Source organism: Peromyscus californicus, unplaced genomic scaffold (genome assembly GCF_007827085.1).
Source record: "Peromyscus californicus insignis strain IS unplaced genomic scaffold, ASM782708v3 Scaffold_8__1_contigs__length_139910024, whole genome shotgun sequence".
Classification (NCBI taxonomy): domain Eukaryota; kingdom Metazoa; phylum Chordata; class Mammalia; order Rodentia; family Cricetidae; genus Peromyscus; species Peromyscus californicus.
The window spans coordinates 98347729-98364361 of NW_026294606.1; the positions used below are offsets into that span (position 1 = coordinate 98347729).

The 16633-nt window shown below is 40.8% G+C and overlaps 1 protein-coding gene across 1 annotated transcript in view; it reads right to left on the reverse strand.

The window, feature by feature from the left end:
• The window catches only part of Cntnap4 (contactin associated protein family member 4), a 303767-nt gene extending 289618 nt beyond the window's left edge, over positions 1–14149 (reverse strand). The window contains exon 1 of the mRNA XM_052727282.1: positions 13941–14149. Within this exon, the coding sequence (XP_052583242.1) occupies positions 13941–14031 (91 nt within the window). The 5' untranslated portion in view covers positions 14032–14149. The remainder of the gene's footprint in view (positions 1–13940) is intronic.
• Positions 14150–16633: the final 2484 nt, after the last annotated feature.

The following is a 16633-nucleotide window of genomic DNA, read 5'->3' on the forward strand; positions in this document are numbered from 1 at the left end:
CCCTAAAATACATACTTAAAACAGGAACAACATGTCAAGCCTAAAAGAGACCCTGAGAAAGGGCACAGGTGTGCTGTAACACTCAGAAGAGGTGATTTGCAAGGTTCATGGAGAAGATGATGTACTCATTCCCAGGGGATGGGGGTAAAGTCAGTAGATGTGTAGCCACACGTAAGCTCTGGAGCCTTCCAGGTGTTGGTTTTCTATTTTGTAGAGGGGTCATCACCTGCCTCACAGGCCTATGTGAGAGGGAAATGAAAAGAAGAGTCCACATTCCACTACCTCAGCATTCACAGAGCCTAACACAAAAGGAATATCTGTCATTGTTAATGACAGCATGTGTCAACACATGTGGTTAGCTGTGAACTATACAATTCTGGCAATAAAAATCACAAATGTGTACCATGAGAAGGAAGAAACGTGAACAGAATTTGAAAAGATGTGGTAGGGTTTTATAAGAAAATCATTATTTTAAAAATGAGCATGTGTGCAATTAAAAGAGGAAATTAAAAGTTAAGAACCCATCAACGCAGGCAAAACCTGCTCCAGGCAACAAGAAACATCATGTGTACATTTCATGCAAAATAAAATCAGGGAAGCTGCTGGTTCCTTCTTGACAAAGTCAGTGAGGAAAGGGAAAAGTAAAAAAAAAAAGGGGGGCGGGGGGGTCGGAGGCCTTTGGTTTTTGATTTGTTGGTGTTGTCTGTTTTTTCCCTACTCTCTGTATATGAGGAAAGTTTTCAAACCAAAAACCATAAAAAAGAACGGGGGATGTTGTCATGTGACTATCCTCTTGGCACTCAGGAGAAGCAGAGACAGAAGGACTGCTGTAAGTTGTAGGCCACCCTGGGCTGCATAGAAAGTATCAGGCCAGCCAGGGCTACATTGAGAGACGTTGTCTCAAAAAAAAAATAAATAAACAAGTAAACAAATAGGGAAAAAATGATTAAAAGAAAAGGGAAAGTAAATTTTCATAAAGAATAATTGAAATTAAGGTAGATAAAAAGCTGAAAATGTCTCCCTGGAAAGCTGAAGGTCCCTTGTGTACAACTTCCAACTTACAGACTGTCTCCAGGGGCTCTTACCAAGGTGGACAGACCCAGGATAGCTGTTCAGCAGTCAGTTTATGCTCAGTGTGTGTGTGTGTGTGTGTGTGTGTGTGTGTGTGTGTGTGTGTGTGTGTGTGTTGACCTGTCCTCTGAGAGTCTTAATCAAAATGATTTGAGCCAGTAGCCTCTCAAACTACAGTTGCTTTATTTTTTAGAAAAAGATAAAGAAAGAGGAGAAGAGAGAGAGAGAGAGGAAAAAAACAGTAGGTCAGCCCAGGGAAATACACCCAACATTATTGACAGCATGAGAAGGACTCAGTCTAACAAAATAAAAATGTAATAGAGGAAAACAGAATGGCAAAATTGTAAAAGGTTAGCTAAAAGGGAGGAGTCCACCAAATATAAGTGGATTTCTTAATCATTTAAATAGCAGATATCCTTCTGATTTACCTATGACACTAATGTTTCAACTAGAAAATAGAATACAAGCCATGCATGGATTTTTTCCCACATTTACTGGGAACTCTCTTCAGCCCAGGTACTATACTAGTGTGCTTACAAACATTATCAAAGCAATACCTTCACTTTTCAGAGATTTTACAGTTTTGTAATTAAGCCTGTCTTCAATACCAGCTTTCCTGCTCAGACCAGGCCAGCACTCGAATGAGAAGGGATTCCTGCCAGAAACTGATGACAGTTGAGGCAGTTTGCTCAGGGAAGACCCCACAGAGGAAGGGGGTGAAATTGATTTTAAAGAGATTTCCAGGGCTGAGGTGATTGCTCAGTGGTTAAGTTCTTGACACATGAGCCTAGGACCAAAGTTCATATACCCAGAAACCCATGTAAATGCCAGGTGGGCACAGCAGCCCGCCTCTAATCCAGCCTCAGAAGGTGGAGACATGGATGTCCAGAGCACCCTGGTTACTGAGACTAACCATACCAAAGATCTCTGCTGATTTAGAGATCCTACCTCAATGAATGTGGTACAAGAGCAATGGAGGATGAGTTCCAAAATCAGCCTCCAAGGGGAACATAAGCAGTGCAACCACACAAGTGCAAAATATACACCTATACACATGCACCACACATACACATATTCACACATACATACCCATACACACACATGCACACACACGTATTCACACATACATACCCATACACACACATGCAAACACACGTATTCACACATACATACCCATCACACACACACACATGCAGACACACACACACACACACGTTCACACGTGCATACCCATACACACACACACACACACACACAACTGTAAACACAGGAAAAGAAGTTTTCCAGAGTCCAGTAGGATGGCTCAGCTGGTAAAGGCGCTTCCTGTGCAAGCCTGCCCACCTGAAATGACCATCCCCAGAACTCACATAAAATTAGAAGAGATCCAACCCCACAAAATTGCCCTCTGACCTCCAAACTCATGCTGTGGCGTGTGTCCCCTCTCCAATAATAAAAAGTCAAATAACATTTAAGAAATTTTCCAGAAGTATTTGTGGGATGAGATTCTGGGGGAATTACCAAAGTAAAGACAACAACAGAGTAAGGACTAAAAGAGGGAGGGCAGAGGACACGTGCTGACAGCAGGATTTGGGCGGGGGGGGGGGGGGGGGGGGGGGGGGGGGGGGGGGGGGGGAAGAGCAGTAAACACAGGCAAGAGCAGGAAGACAGGAGGCTCCTGTGCAGCACATAGGCTACCGTGCTGGTAACTTTGGTCTGAACATTGAAGCAACCTCCTCGCTGCAGTGGAAGATTGCCATAAAGCAAGACTTGTTCTTCTGCAAAACTGAACGCTTTAACATGGATCAAATATGTGGACATGTTTAGTCAGGCTTACCTAAAAGGCAGTAATGTGTAATATTTTAAAATATTGCCTAATAAGGAATGGATGAAGTGGGGATGCTTGGGGTGGGGCATGAGGAAGGAAGAGGGGACAGCTGCCACACCAGCCAGATCAGCCAAGTCAGTCCTGGCAATTGCTAAACATGACAGATGTCACAGCCAGATCGCCCTTACATCCAGGAAAATGAAAGAGGAACATGATCACAGGAGGCTCGATTCTGCTAACTCAGAGGAACAGAGAACTTCCTGGCATCATCTCTGGAGAATGCTCTGGTGATTAATGACACTACATACATTGTCTTCTCATCTTCTCACTAATCTCGTTTATGTTACAATAATACACATCTACCTAAAAAAAAAAAAAAAAAGCCATTCCACGGGCAAGCACATAAAGGCCTCCTCCCACCCTTCCCCCCCCAAAAAAAAACCAAATATGGTCATTTCACAAGGAGAACCAGTTTAAAAGAAAATGAATTTAATCTCAGTTTCACGTGTTAAACAGAGCAAATTATTATGGGTAAAATTTTATTTTTAGTACCTTAATACTCTACACTCAGTTTTTATGAGCCCACTTCTTTCCCCTCTCTTCAATAGATACTATATTTGATTAGGAAGTAGTTTATGTTTTCTTGTTCCATTTTGTGATGAAGGATGCTGTGGGCTTAGAAAACCAAGGGTTATCTTCCATGTTTTCTCTTTGCTTTCCTTAAACTCTTTTTCTGAATTATCTGGTGTTTGTTGTTGTTATTGTTGTTGTTGTTTTGGGGGGTGCTTTGTTTTGGTGGTAGTGGTTTAAAGGAAAGATTATACATTTCATGATACTCGGGACATAACAATCATGACATTTTAGACATGTGTCATGTTTTCTTAACAGGGTGGTAAAATAGTCTGCACACAAAAGCACAACAGTTCAAACAAGCCTGGAATCATACACGCTGTGCCACAAAAGCGCCTAATTGAGCAGCTTTATAACCTCGCACAGAATTCCCTCGCCACCAATTTAGACAGAATTGCTTTTATTTTAGCAATGTTCTTTTAATTAAGTCCTAAACATCTAAAACATGGCAAATGTAAATATGTATTATAAATCCTTAACTATGAAGATCAGTGAGCATCCATGCAGCTTTCTGCCTTGGAGATAGACTCTTTTTGTTTAAAATCAGCCCAAATTGAGAGATAAAACTGAATGATGTGGCAAGTGCTAAGCTCTGTTTGTAAAGTCCTGCTCTGGGTACCAGCATCACTCCACTCCACTATCTTTGAGAGCTAAATTATGCTTTGATTTGCCCTGTGGCTGTAACGCCAGAAGCTCTCCTGCCATTTCTTTTTTTCACCCTCTATGTCATATTGACAAAAACTAAAATTTAGGGGCTGATAGAAAGTTGAGTCAAATATTAGCAAAACCATACCACATTCTACAAAATAATGGAGTTTGAAATTATAAAAGACAAATAGAGTTGTCTATGTTCGGGGTAAATTTAAACAGGATCTCCAAAGACGTTTTGTGAATGTTTTATTATGCTTTATTGTGTTTTGGCTTTTTAATATAATATCTTTATTTCTTCTCTGAGAATTTCGTACATGTATACAAAGTGCTTCTTTGATCCTATCTACTCCAACTGCCCACTTCCAACTGATCCCAGACTCCCACCAGCACCTCATCCCAACTTTATGTTCTCTCCCTTTTTTTTCCGTTGAACTAGAGACCATATTTCCCAAGCTGACCTTGAACTCTGAACTTACTATATGGCCAAGGCTGATCTCAGACTTGCAGTCCTCCGGCCTCAGCCCCCAAGGGCACCACCATAGGCCGCTTATTTTGCTCAATTTTAATCCTACACAGTTTTTCCTTTGGCTGTTGGGGCTTGTTCTGGTTTATTTTCTGTTGCTGTGATACAACACTCTGACCAAAACAACTTCGGGGGAAGAAAGAATTTATTCGGCTTATACTTCCAGATCCCAAGCCATCACCTAGGGAAGTCAGGGCAGAAACTCAAACAAGAACTGGCAGGCAGTAACCATGGAGGAGAACTGTTTGTTGCCTTTCTCAGGCTCATATTTTCTTAATCAGCCCATGACTACCTTCCCATATAGAACGGTGCCACTCATAGTGGGCTGGGCCCTCCTATACCAATCAATAATCAAGGCAATCCCTCATGATATGCCCACAGACCAACCTGATAGTGACAACTACTCAATTAAAACTCTTTCCAGATGATTCTAGGCGGAGTCAAGTTGACGCTAACACTAACCAGGGCAGTGGTGATGGGTTTCTTTTCAATACAACAAGGAAATTGTACATGTTTATAAAGTAGCATATATTTTAATACATATACATATTGGACAGTGTTCACATCAGGGTAAAATATTTATCTCCACACACTGTTTTACAACCATATTAGAGATGACTGTGGTGTGGACAGCAAGTGAAACACAACTTTCTTCTGTGTCTTAACACAACTCAATTCAAAAAGTACCCCCTATGGGTAATGGGTATTTCCTGAAATCCTCGATCCTCAATCCCTTCCTAAATGCCTTCCAACACACACACACACACACACACACACACACACACACACACACACACACACACACAAGATAATTTTATCTCAGTAACTCAAGTCCCTTAAAGACTGTTTTCAAATTAATATCTTTCTTTTTCCTTGTCTCCTGATGATCAACAAATTTTAAATGACGAGTCTTAAGGACCATATGCGTGTGTGTGTATTTATACATGTATATATGTCTATATACATATATATATGGGTATATACATGGATATACAATATTTTAAAGCAAAGCTATTAGCCTAGACATTTAATTTTACCAAATTCTTCAAGACTCCCTCTATTGGTCTAGTAGGTATTGGTTTATACTAACAGGAAGATGGTAGGACCTCTGTCTTGAACCAAGAGATTCAAATGTCTGCTCAATTCACCCAGGTACCTACCAAGCCCTGGTTCAGAACCAGTTCTTAAGAGTTCATTGGTATATTTGTTATTCAGAGAACAGTCAAAATCAACCTCTGTAGGTTGAAACTTCTAAGTCAAGTAATAAAATAACAATTCATCTAGCAATTACACAATAAATGTACTTTAGGAAGACAAGTGAATTTATATATTTATATTACTTCTAGACTAGTATCAACCTATGATCCCATTTTTAAGCACCATAATAGCCAGTGGGGGGCGGGGTGGTCATGGAAACAAATATGTGTTTTGTGATTTAGAAGCACATAATGTCTTATTACAGACAATTGCTAATGAGAGGAACTTTTAAAAAAAAAGTAATTAGAGCTATAGATATGATACATATTATGCCATTTTTTCTTTTGTGATTTAAAACCCTTCTAGATAAATCCCATCACTATTAAATAATTATGCATTAAAAATTTTTATAGTTACTAATTTTGAACTACTTAAAATGTCAAATGTTTGCAGGCTTCACTCACTTTTCCAATTATTACATTGGAATGACTCATTAACTGTAACATAAACAGGCTCATTTTTACATCCTGTTATGAGATTTCCCCAATTTTATTGTCAAAGTACTGCTTTTCCATGAACCATGACAAAAAAATTCCATTGGAAAGGGATGAAAAGCCTGGCATATACTCTCTTTCCAATCACCACATGGAGCTAAGAAGGTAATGAGGAAAACACTTGACGTGCACACATGCCATCATGTCTTGACCTTTAGTTTTAAATGTCATGTATGTGAATGCCTTTGTAAAAGACATTTCTATAAAAACTCCACCTTTTGAAAGCTGATTGAGGACAAAAGCAGCTTTCTTGTATAGTAATAGCAGATTTGGGTCTTTACCAACACCAGACCCTTGGAAAACTTGCCGGCATATTGGGGTACCCCAACAATAGATTAAAAACAAAAAGGCCAGCCATGAAAGTCACAGAGCTGTAAACATGCATGTGTAAAGACAGAAACGTTTAATTGAAATCCAAACTCAGACTACAGCCTTGGAGCTCACTGAAGAAATTTGAATGCTGAAATCTGACATCAAAGTTGCCTCTCCCCTCCCCCAAATTGATATAACCCAATGACACCCAGCCTACCTGACATCATTCTCATTTATAAATGTACTGTAAGAGCTGGAGAGGTGGCTCAGAGGTTAGGAGCCCTTGCTGCTCTAGCAGAGGACATGGATGGATTCAGTTCTCAATACCCACATGGCAGCTCATGTCAGAGAATCTGGTATACTCTTCTAGCCTCTGAGGGCTCCTGCACACATGTAGTGCATGTAAACTCACAGACACACAGACACAGACACACATACACAAGAGACAGACAGACAGACACACACACACACACACACACACACACACACACACACACACACACCAAGATTTTATAAATTTTACAAATGCTATCTATCGTAACTTAGAATTACAAATAAGCTATTACTTCTGAAGACATTTTAAACCTTCTTTCAAGATCTCAAAGGCTTTGACTGGCCATGTTAATTTCAAGAGTAAATTACTTGAATTCAGAGTATTCCACTCATTGGTGAGTGTGTTTTCCTTAAAGAAAGACTTCAGAAAATCACAACAGGCTCTCTCCTAGAGCGCCCTTCTTTTTTTTTTTTTTTTTTTAGCACTATGTAGTTAGTGTAAGGTTTTTTCTTTTTTTTTTACATTTCTGTGGTGTCAGTGGGAAGTTCTAGAAGTGGAACCCTAGGGTCATAAGCATGCTAGTCGAGTGTTCTACCACAAAAATGCATTCTCTATCCTTGGATTTTATCAAACTGGATCTCACTATCTAATTGGGTCTGTAATGAAATTCATGATCCTCCGGCCTCGTCATTCTGTGTGCTGGAATTACAGGTGTGCCATCACATCGCACTGAGCTTTTTTTTTTTTTTTCTCTTTAAGATGAGCAAACTCCAACCAACTGCAGCATCTGATGCTCCGATTCAAGGTGTGTTCTGGAGCTCTGCTTGTTAAAGAGTATTCGAAAGATTTCTTCTAGAAGAGCCACTGACACAGTAGTGTTAGTCATCTGGGTAGTTAGGTCTCACTCTACCAAGAACAACAGCAAAACACCTTCAACCTTAAGAACGTGGTGAATTCACAAAGCGGCTCTTATCTGAAACACATTAATCCTTCTCCATCATTCTAACTAACAAGAAAACAGCAATAATTCTAGATACATATCAAACAAGTCAGTGATGCCAAAATGTTTGAATCAATAAAAATAGAAAATAATAAGCCATAAGCAATGGGGGAAATCAGATCAAAGTATGCAAACCTTTATTATTTCAGCAAAAATAATAAGCTACGAATATGAATATGCATTTTTGGGATTTGTGTGGCCATGTTGTCTTATCTTCCTAGTGTTTGTATTCTGCAAACTTTCAGTCAGTACAAAGGAGAGAAAAAGATGTTTTTTAAAGGACACTGATTATGGGCCTGGTGGTGCATGTCTGTAATCTTAGCTCTTTGAGACAGGAAGATCCAGAGTTCAAAGTCAGCATGGACTACCTGAGACTCCCCCTCAAACAAACAAACAACATAAAGAGTGAAGGATTTCTTGGCTAATCTGGGGCTAACTGGCAATTTAAAGGTCAAATGATTCATTAGTTGACAACATTAAAGGTCCAGTATTGATTGATCTGAGATAAAAGAGATTTTCATTCTAAGCAGAAAAATGGGCATTTGTGAAGCCAGACTGATATTCTAATGCCCAACCACATTCAACACTTTGGACTGTCAAGGTCACTATCCCTAAGCATCTGTGTCCAATAGACAGTTGTGAGTCAGTTGCCTCAATTCTTAATAAGACCCATCCTAGCTCACATCTTAAGATGTTCTTAGACTCAAAAAATGGCCCTTTGATGAGAAGTCAGAATCATCATTTAAAGCTGAACTGTTAAGACATTACTAAGAGACAGATATGGTGGCTAACACCTTTAATCTAGCATTCAAGAGGCAGAGGCAGGTGGATCTCTGTGAGTTCCAGGCCACCCTGACCTACATGGTGAATTCTAGGCCATCCAGGGCTATATAATGACTCCCTGTCTCAAAAATAGAAATAAACAAAACAAAAAGTATGATCTGTTCTTAATGGCACATGTCTATAATATAAGAATTTTGGAGCAGAGTCTGGAGAGTCAGGAGTTGAAGGTCAGACATAGCAAGGTCAAAGGAAACCTGGACTACATGAGACCCTGCCTCAAAAGAAAAAAAAGAATAAGTTATAAAAAAAATAAAATTTTAACAAAGAGCCATTTCTAAATTATAATAAAAATAGTATACCCTATCACATTTTGACTTACTCTTTTAAGTGCTGTAAATAGTGTAATATAAATAAAATTAACCTAATGATCAGTTTCTGGAAATCAAAGGTAAATACAATTCCAAATGGACAAGATATTTACATACAAATTAATTACGCTGGCATGAGTAGGTGGAAAGCACTTGCTTAATTATTGTGAATTCTCAGTGGGTTGTGCTTAAATGAAAATCTATTTTTCAATTTGTTCTAGAAAGTTTGCCAATTTGAGCATTTTGGGGAAAACTGCTGAGTTACTTTCAAAGCAAGAACACTCTTCAAACAAGAATGTTTCCCTCACAAATCAATTTGATTCCAAGTCTTTTCTGATTTGTATAGAATAGAATATTCTATGCTCATGAAAATGTGAAGTAACAGCAGAATTTTCATCCCAAGTCTGAGGTGAAATTGCTCACAGACTTTATCAAGCACTGCATAGTAATGCAATTACTTGAGATTAAAAATGCCCCCTTCGAAACCAAAACACTGTGAAACTTTACTAACAAATGCAGAGATTGCATAGTCTTGGAAATGAGTTTTCTCAGCAATAGTCACTCAGGAGAAACATAAAGAAAATATGGAAGTGAAGGATCCTCCTGTTATACTTACCAGTAGTATGAGCGGCTCCTTCAGTATTTGCATGTTTAATGAATGATATAAGACCTTTTTATCAATTAATATAAATATGAACTCAAATTTCACATTGCCATTTTGTCCCACAAAGAATTCTCTTTTCTTTTTTCTTTTTTCTTTTTTTCAGGTAAAGATGCAACCCCCACTGTTAGTTCATAGGCCATACAAAGACAGGCATGAGGCCAGATTTGACTCAGAGTCCAGACTCTGCCAACCTCTGAGCTAAATATTACAACCTCTTTCCAATAACCTTACACAGTTCCATTGATCTATTTCCAAGGAAAAAAGAAAAAGGTCCATCGACATACAGACTGACTCTAATTGTTTCTATGTGATGTGAATTCCAAAACCAGTTTCAGACGACAACAACAGTATTTACTACTTTAATTGAGCCCTAGGTGTCATACAGAAGTCATGTTTGGTCTCCATGTGGGCTTATAAGCTATGTTAGCCATGCGCAAAAAGATCAGAAATGATCCAGAGGTGATGCGATAAGGGGAAAGAACGCAATAAATGGACGAGTGTAAATGATCCTAGGAGAGTGAGTCCGAGAACCCACTGATGGTCACTTCCAAGGGCCAGCCATTTACACACTGTGTCATGGATCATATCCATCAGAACTTTGTTACCACACTCTAGATACTTCATTCCTTTATTACAGATGCACATCTGGGGGAGGGAAGAGAACAAGAGGAAGCTTTTAGAAAGAACTGCAAAACTGAATTTTAATAATGAGGATCTGTCCAATTGGATCTGGGTTGGGACCTGGTAAGAATGATCACCTACTCAGGCAGTTACCTTTCTTGGTATTGATTTTATCATATTCTTTGGTACTTCCTTCAGGGTAGATATCAGACATAGATCCCTGATTTCAATTAGAGGGAAAAAAAAGAACATGGACAGAAGCTAACTTCTAATTAAGTCATTAGTGAGCTATTTGGTGGGTGTTAATGATTCTCAGAGTGGGACTCAGTGTGTCCTCCATCATTTGAGCTATAAGAATGAAACCAAAATCAAAACCCCTCCCAGCCTTACTAGTTACATCCCATCCTTCTTATATGGTGCATTAACCCCCAAAACTATCATATTCAGAAATTGTGGGTCCTTAAGTATAAGTGTAAAATAAATAACTTTCCTGTTATAGTACATCTTTCTTAGAAGGAAGTGAAGAAGCCAAAGAGAACCAGGAGAACAAGCTCATGTGCAAGGATGCCTGTCGCTGTGTTTGCATGCAAAGGATGGCTCAGTGTAGTAGCAAACTTACCTTGACCTGGACAAAAAGTAAAACCCGGGTGTTGGTTCACAGCTTGGAAATGTCATATGGGACCCCAGAAGCAAAGAGTGCAACCCACTCAATATATTTCTTCTTAAATTCACAGCTACTGACCAGAGTCAGAGTCACTGACTACAGGCACATGAGTTAGTAATCTGTACTTACACATAGGGATGTGTGTGTGTGTGTGTGTGTGTGTGTGTGTGTGTGTGTGTGTGTGTGTGTGTGTGTGTACATACCCCTGCATATGAGAAAGAGAGAGGTAGGAGCAGTTGTGTTTGCATGGAATCTTTCTAATGCAAATTTCCCAGTTGATTAATTAGATCAATTAATATTCAAATTAGAGTTCAGCTAATCCCAGGTTTACAGAGTCCCCTAGGCAAATGTTCTTATTGTTACCCAAAGGCTGACTCAGTGGATGACAGATTTCTCTCCTTGTGAGTCAGTTGTAACTAAGAAGAAAGGTGTTTGCATTCACCCAAGAGAGGAGACGGGCCTTTAATTTTCTTTTGCTTATATTCAGTTCCCCCTGACTTTACTAGGGGGATTTAAGATTGATTCACCTCTTGTTAATATACAATCTGGTTCAGAAGAGTTATTGGAGGCCTTCTAAGACTCTGAGATGCTTGTGCTAGTTAGTCGCCTGTCTTTGGCTCACTTGCACCCTTGTTCCTAAACACATAATAATACATACTTGTTCTTCCAAAAATGACCTTTCTAACTTCACCCAGCAACAAGTGAACCCTGACACCTCCAAAATGTAAAAACGGAGGATTAATATAAAAATTAGGAAATGAAATCTTTTGAATCTAAATTTGCAAATCACATTGTCAAAATACCAATATGAAATTACTAAAAGTCACCTTAATTATCTGAAGCCACTGAACTATGAATTTGGGCACTTTAAGAGAAGTCAACTCTTAAGCACGTCTGCTAACCAAGAATTCCAACTTTAATATTTAAGCATTCCTGATCATTTCAATTCTAGGCTCTCTGAGTTTATCCAATGCCTTCGTAGAGAACTCCAACCCCAATGGATCCAGATCCAACACTAAAACTGCACCAATGAGAGGCCCAGCCAGAGCCAAGCAGACAAGTACCCTGGCCTCTCCGCAAACCTCAGCTGCTCACTTTTCCCTGGCTAAGAAGATATACTATGGAAGAAAACCCTTTAATGTGGATCTTCTGGCTACACTTTGCATTGGGTTTCAAGTAAGCAGACAAACATCAACCACTCACAACCCAATTATTCATATTAATATACTGCAAACTGAACCACAGGCAGTGAATGCATTGGAAAGACAAACTGTGTTAGGCCAGGGTGAAGCTCTGCCCTTCTCAAGGGAAGGGAGCCTGTGATGTGCTTCACATCGCAACAGTGACCTCTAGTGATCCCTCTTTATGAAACTCATGCAGCTTCAGGAGGAATCACACCTTTGCCATAGAACTTCATTTGCCTGGGGTCTGGTCTCTTGTGGTCCTTGTTTGTTTGTTTATTTGCTAACATACTAGTCAAAGGCTATCACTGCAGGACCCCTAAGATTTTGACTGGGTGGAACAATGCACATTTTATTGACTTAAAGAGCTTCCCACACATCCCATTTAAAATTGAATGGGAAACACAGTGCAGCCCCAGGAGTGAGGTTCTCTCCTTTGCAGAGTGGCAGATAAAATGTGACATTAAATGAGCTCCTGCAAATGGAAGCACAAAATCACCACGGTGGCCGGGCCGGGTATCCTGGATGGACTAGGGCTCATGAAAGTGAGTTCCCAGTGTTTTTCCCTCATGAGGACTCTCCAATGAAGTCAAAGGAGGTTCCACAGCAGAGAGCTGCCAGTTTCTTGTCTCCCAGACCTCAATCTGGCAATACAGCAGTGGCCTCCATTCCTGCACGGGCCTTGTAACCCTTTCTTGTAATGTAAAGCAGATAAGGCTTGCCTTTAAAATCGGAAAAAGAAAGAAAAAAAGTTGTGTTTGCTGAGCTGTTTATCATGCACGGCAAAAGGGAAAACACTTCCATTTAGAGAATGTAAGCCAAATATAAACTTTCAAAACTTTTCCTATCTCCAATGGCAAGCTGGTGAAAGAGTTGGCCGATGTATTTGGGGTGATATGTAAATTAAGCAACGAGGCTGTAAGGAATGTTCCTTGAATCAATGAACTCAGCACCAAGACAATCAATCACAAACACATGAAGTTGAAAATTCAACCACTAGAGAACACTACTTAAGAGGGAGGAAAAAAATCACCTTCACATTTTCCTTTAAACCAGATATAGGGCTGGGTGCCCATCCAGGAGTGCTCTTCTCCGTGAGGACAGGGCTCTTCAGTGCTGAGCTCGGCCTCCACCAGTTCTGCCTGGCCGTGAAGTCTGCAGTATGTTTCAGTTATTAGCCTGCATCATTTTAGAGATGCAGCCAGCTACTGCTAAATCGCAAACTTCAGAAATCTCAGCTAATGCAGCAGAATATCAAGTCTGCCGGTTGTTTGCCTGCTCGCCAAATAATCCCAACGAAATTCAATAACCTAAAGAAGGGTGCCTGGGCTAGTCCCTGATTAAGATGTTAATTTAATGTTGTACTAGAAGTTGACTATTCTCAATGAATATTCAAGGAGAGTGAGAGTCTGCTAGTTAAAAAAAAAAAAATAGTCCAGATAACATTTTGCATATTTTGACCAGACCAAGAGGAACCCGGTCCTATTTGCACAATTCTCCTGTGGTGCTTCGCCTAGCCCCCCGCAGCGATTCCAGTTGAAAGGATTAATCACAAAAACAACAGAATCAAAGTTTTGCGCGTAGCCCCCCTGCAAGTTTTAAATCATTTGCTGTGTACTTACATGAATTCCCGGCTTCCACTCTGTGCCAGTTTTGAGTAGACAACAGAAGTAACGTCTTGAGGACAGCTCCAGTGACAGATCCCATATTCATAATTTTTGAGCTCCCCAAAAGATCTCGAGTGGCTCTCGGGGCGCTGAAGACAGGTTCTCCTTGGTCCTTCACCAGCACTGACGGAGTCTTCAGTATCTCTAGCTCTCTGGCTCTCTCTTTCCCCCCTCCCTCCCTCCCTCCCTCCCTCCTTCCTCTCACGCGCTGCTGCTCTCTCCTCCTTCCCCCTCCTCTCTCTCTCTCTCTCTCTCTCTCTCTCTCCTCTCTCTCTCTCTCTCTCTCTCTCTCTCTCTCTCTCTCTCTCTCTCTCTCCTCTCTCTCTCTCTCTCTCTCTCTCTCTCTCTCTCTCTCTCTCTCTCTCTCTCTCTCCTTTCTCTTCGCCACCCCCCCCACAAGCGCTGGTTCCTCACTGAAAAGCCACCAGCATCTGTCCTGACAAGCTTACACACTGCCGCCGCCGAGGCCACGCCCACTCCTCGCAGCGGTCCTAGAAATTGTCCTCAGCATCCTACCTCCTCCCTTCTCCAAAAAGCACAGCAGCAGCTAGCAGCTTTCTGAGCTCCGCAGCCGCTGCAGGTGATGGAAGCTGGGCTGGAGGTGCTGCCCGCTGCTCCTGGCCTCCTCGAGGCTCCCTCCCCTCCTCTCTATTCTCAATAAGCCTTAACCCGTTTTGTGCCCTGCCAGCCTTGTGGGTGGGGGAAGCGGCCAGGCGGCGAAGCCTTCTGATTTTCCGCAGGTCTTGTATTTGGCAGTGCCAACCAACATACTGAGCTATTTCCTGATTGCCCGGGAGTGTATCCAGGTAAAATTGCATTATGTTTCAAAACAAAAGCATAAAATAAGACAGAAATAACAAAGCAAGCATTGGTGAATTGTAGCTAAAACTGTCCTCTGGGAAAACGCTTGCTGTTTTTCTCTGTTTCTATAAAACTATCGCCTTGTGCTCTGGTGCCAAAATTTTATTACGGAAATTCCTCACATGGGAACAGACATTCCTGCTCGGCAGATATTTAAAAATCATCTGATAATAGTCTGCAAGAAATTAACATTTCTTATTTTAGTTGGTGCTTCAGGAATACAAATCCACCAGTGGAGTGCTCTGGGTAGATTGAGTTTCATGAACGCATCCTTCTGTGAGTAGGCAGCATTCCACAATCGTGTTCTTCAATAGTAATTCCCAGAGGGCCCAGAATGGAAAATGATGGAATACTGAAAACAGAGAACCTTCTCCCAAACACACACAAGATCAACTACTACAGAGACTACTCTTCCAATGACCACTCCATGGGTACTATTGTTTGTGCAGAATATTAAATCACTTAAATGATAAAGCTAAGACCCCATACAGAGTGGCACATCACATGGTGTCAGAGAGGGTAAATCATCTCTTTAAAATAAATGTCAAGATGCCTTCCTGCTGATTAGCTGGGTGTTGTAAAGACGGGAATCCAGGAGCTCGCAAGCAACATCTTGGTGTTTGGAACAGAGAGAAGCTCAAACCTTTCCCATCAGCAGCCTTGCTGGGCTGTGAAAAGGGGGTGGAGTGAGAGAACCAACCATAAACCCAGCATAATTGTTTAGCTCTTGACTTCAAACGAAGCTGAATGGATAGTTTTGCTTCTCCTATTTTACAGATGAAAACCAAGAACAGAGAAGGGAATGATTTGCAGGGTCATTGACTTAGGAAGTGAATTGAAGAAAGCCGGACTTGGTTTTTTTGGTTCTGGTTCTACTGATCTCAGCCTAAGGCTTGCTGCCCTCATATCAGAGTTCATACCGCCCCAGACCCCTGCAAAAACTCCAGTCTTTAAAACCAGTATCAGGGGGAAGAAAAGCAGGGCCTGAGTATTTTCTGTGTTCCTAGACCTAAATTCCTGGCTTTGGCTTTCAAGCCATAAGATGTCAAGAAACACAGCTATATATTAACAATTTATATCAGTAATTATTTGAGGGGGTAATTTAAGTTACATGCTATCTGAAACTTATTATCTGATTAAATTATTAAAGTGATCATTTGAGGAAAATATCTTGTGCCTACAGAAGGAAGAGTGGATCTTTTAGGCCTCTGTGAGACTGCGTTGTCCAGAGTGCTACTCTGAGTAAAAAAGAAACATAGAGGGTGGAAGATGTAGCTCAGCTGATAGAGTATTTACCTATAAGGCACAGGATCCTGGATTTGACTGCCAGCACTATATAAAAGAGGTATGGTAGTGCATGCCTATAATCTTGGCTCTTGGGGGGGTAGGGGTAGGAGGATCAGAAAGTCAAGGTCATTCTCAGCAACAAAGCAAATCTGAAGCAAGCCTGGGCTATGAGAGATCCTGTCTCAACAAGGAGGAAAAGAAGGAAGGAAGGAATGAGGGAGGGAGGAAAAGAGGGAGGGAGGGAGGGAAGGAGGGAGAGAGGGAGGGAGGGAGAAAGGAAGGAAGGAAGAAAGGAAGGAAGGAAGGAAGGAAGGAAGGAAGGAAGGAAGGAAGGAAGGATGGATTTGACATTCTGATCTATGGGCCTGTAAAAACTGTTGCTTCGGCAGTAAAGTCGAGCTTTCCAGAAGAAAATGTTAAACTATTAAACTTGTTACTGCTTACATTAAAAAAAAATGAGGAAACTTGAAGATTAGTAGTGGATTAAAATTGGAAAAATA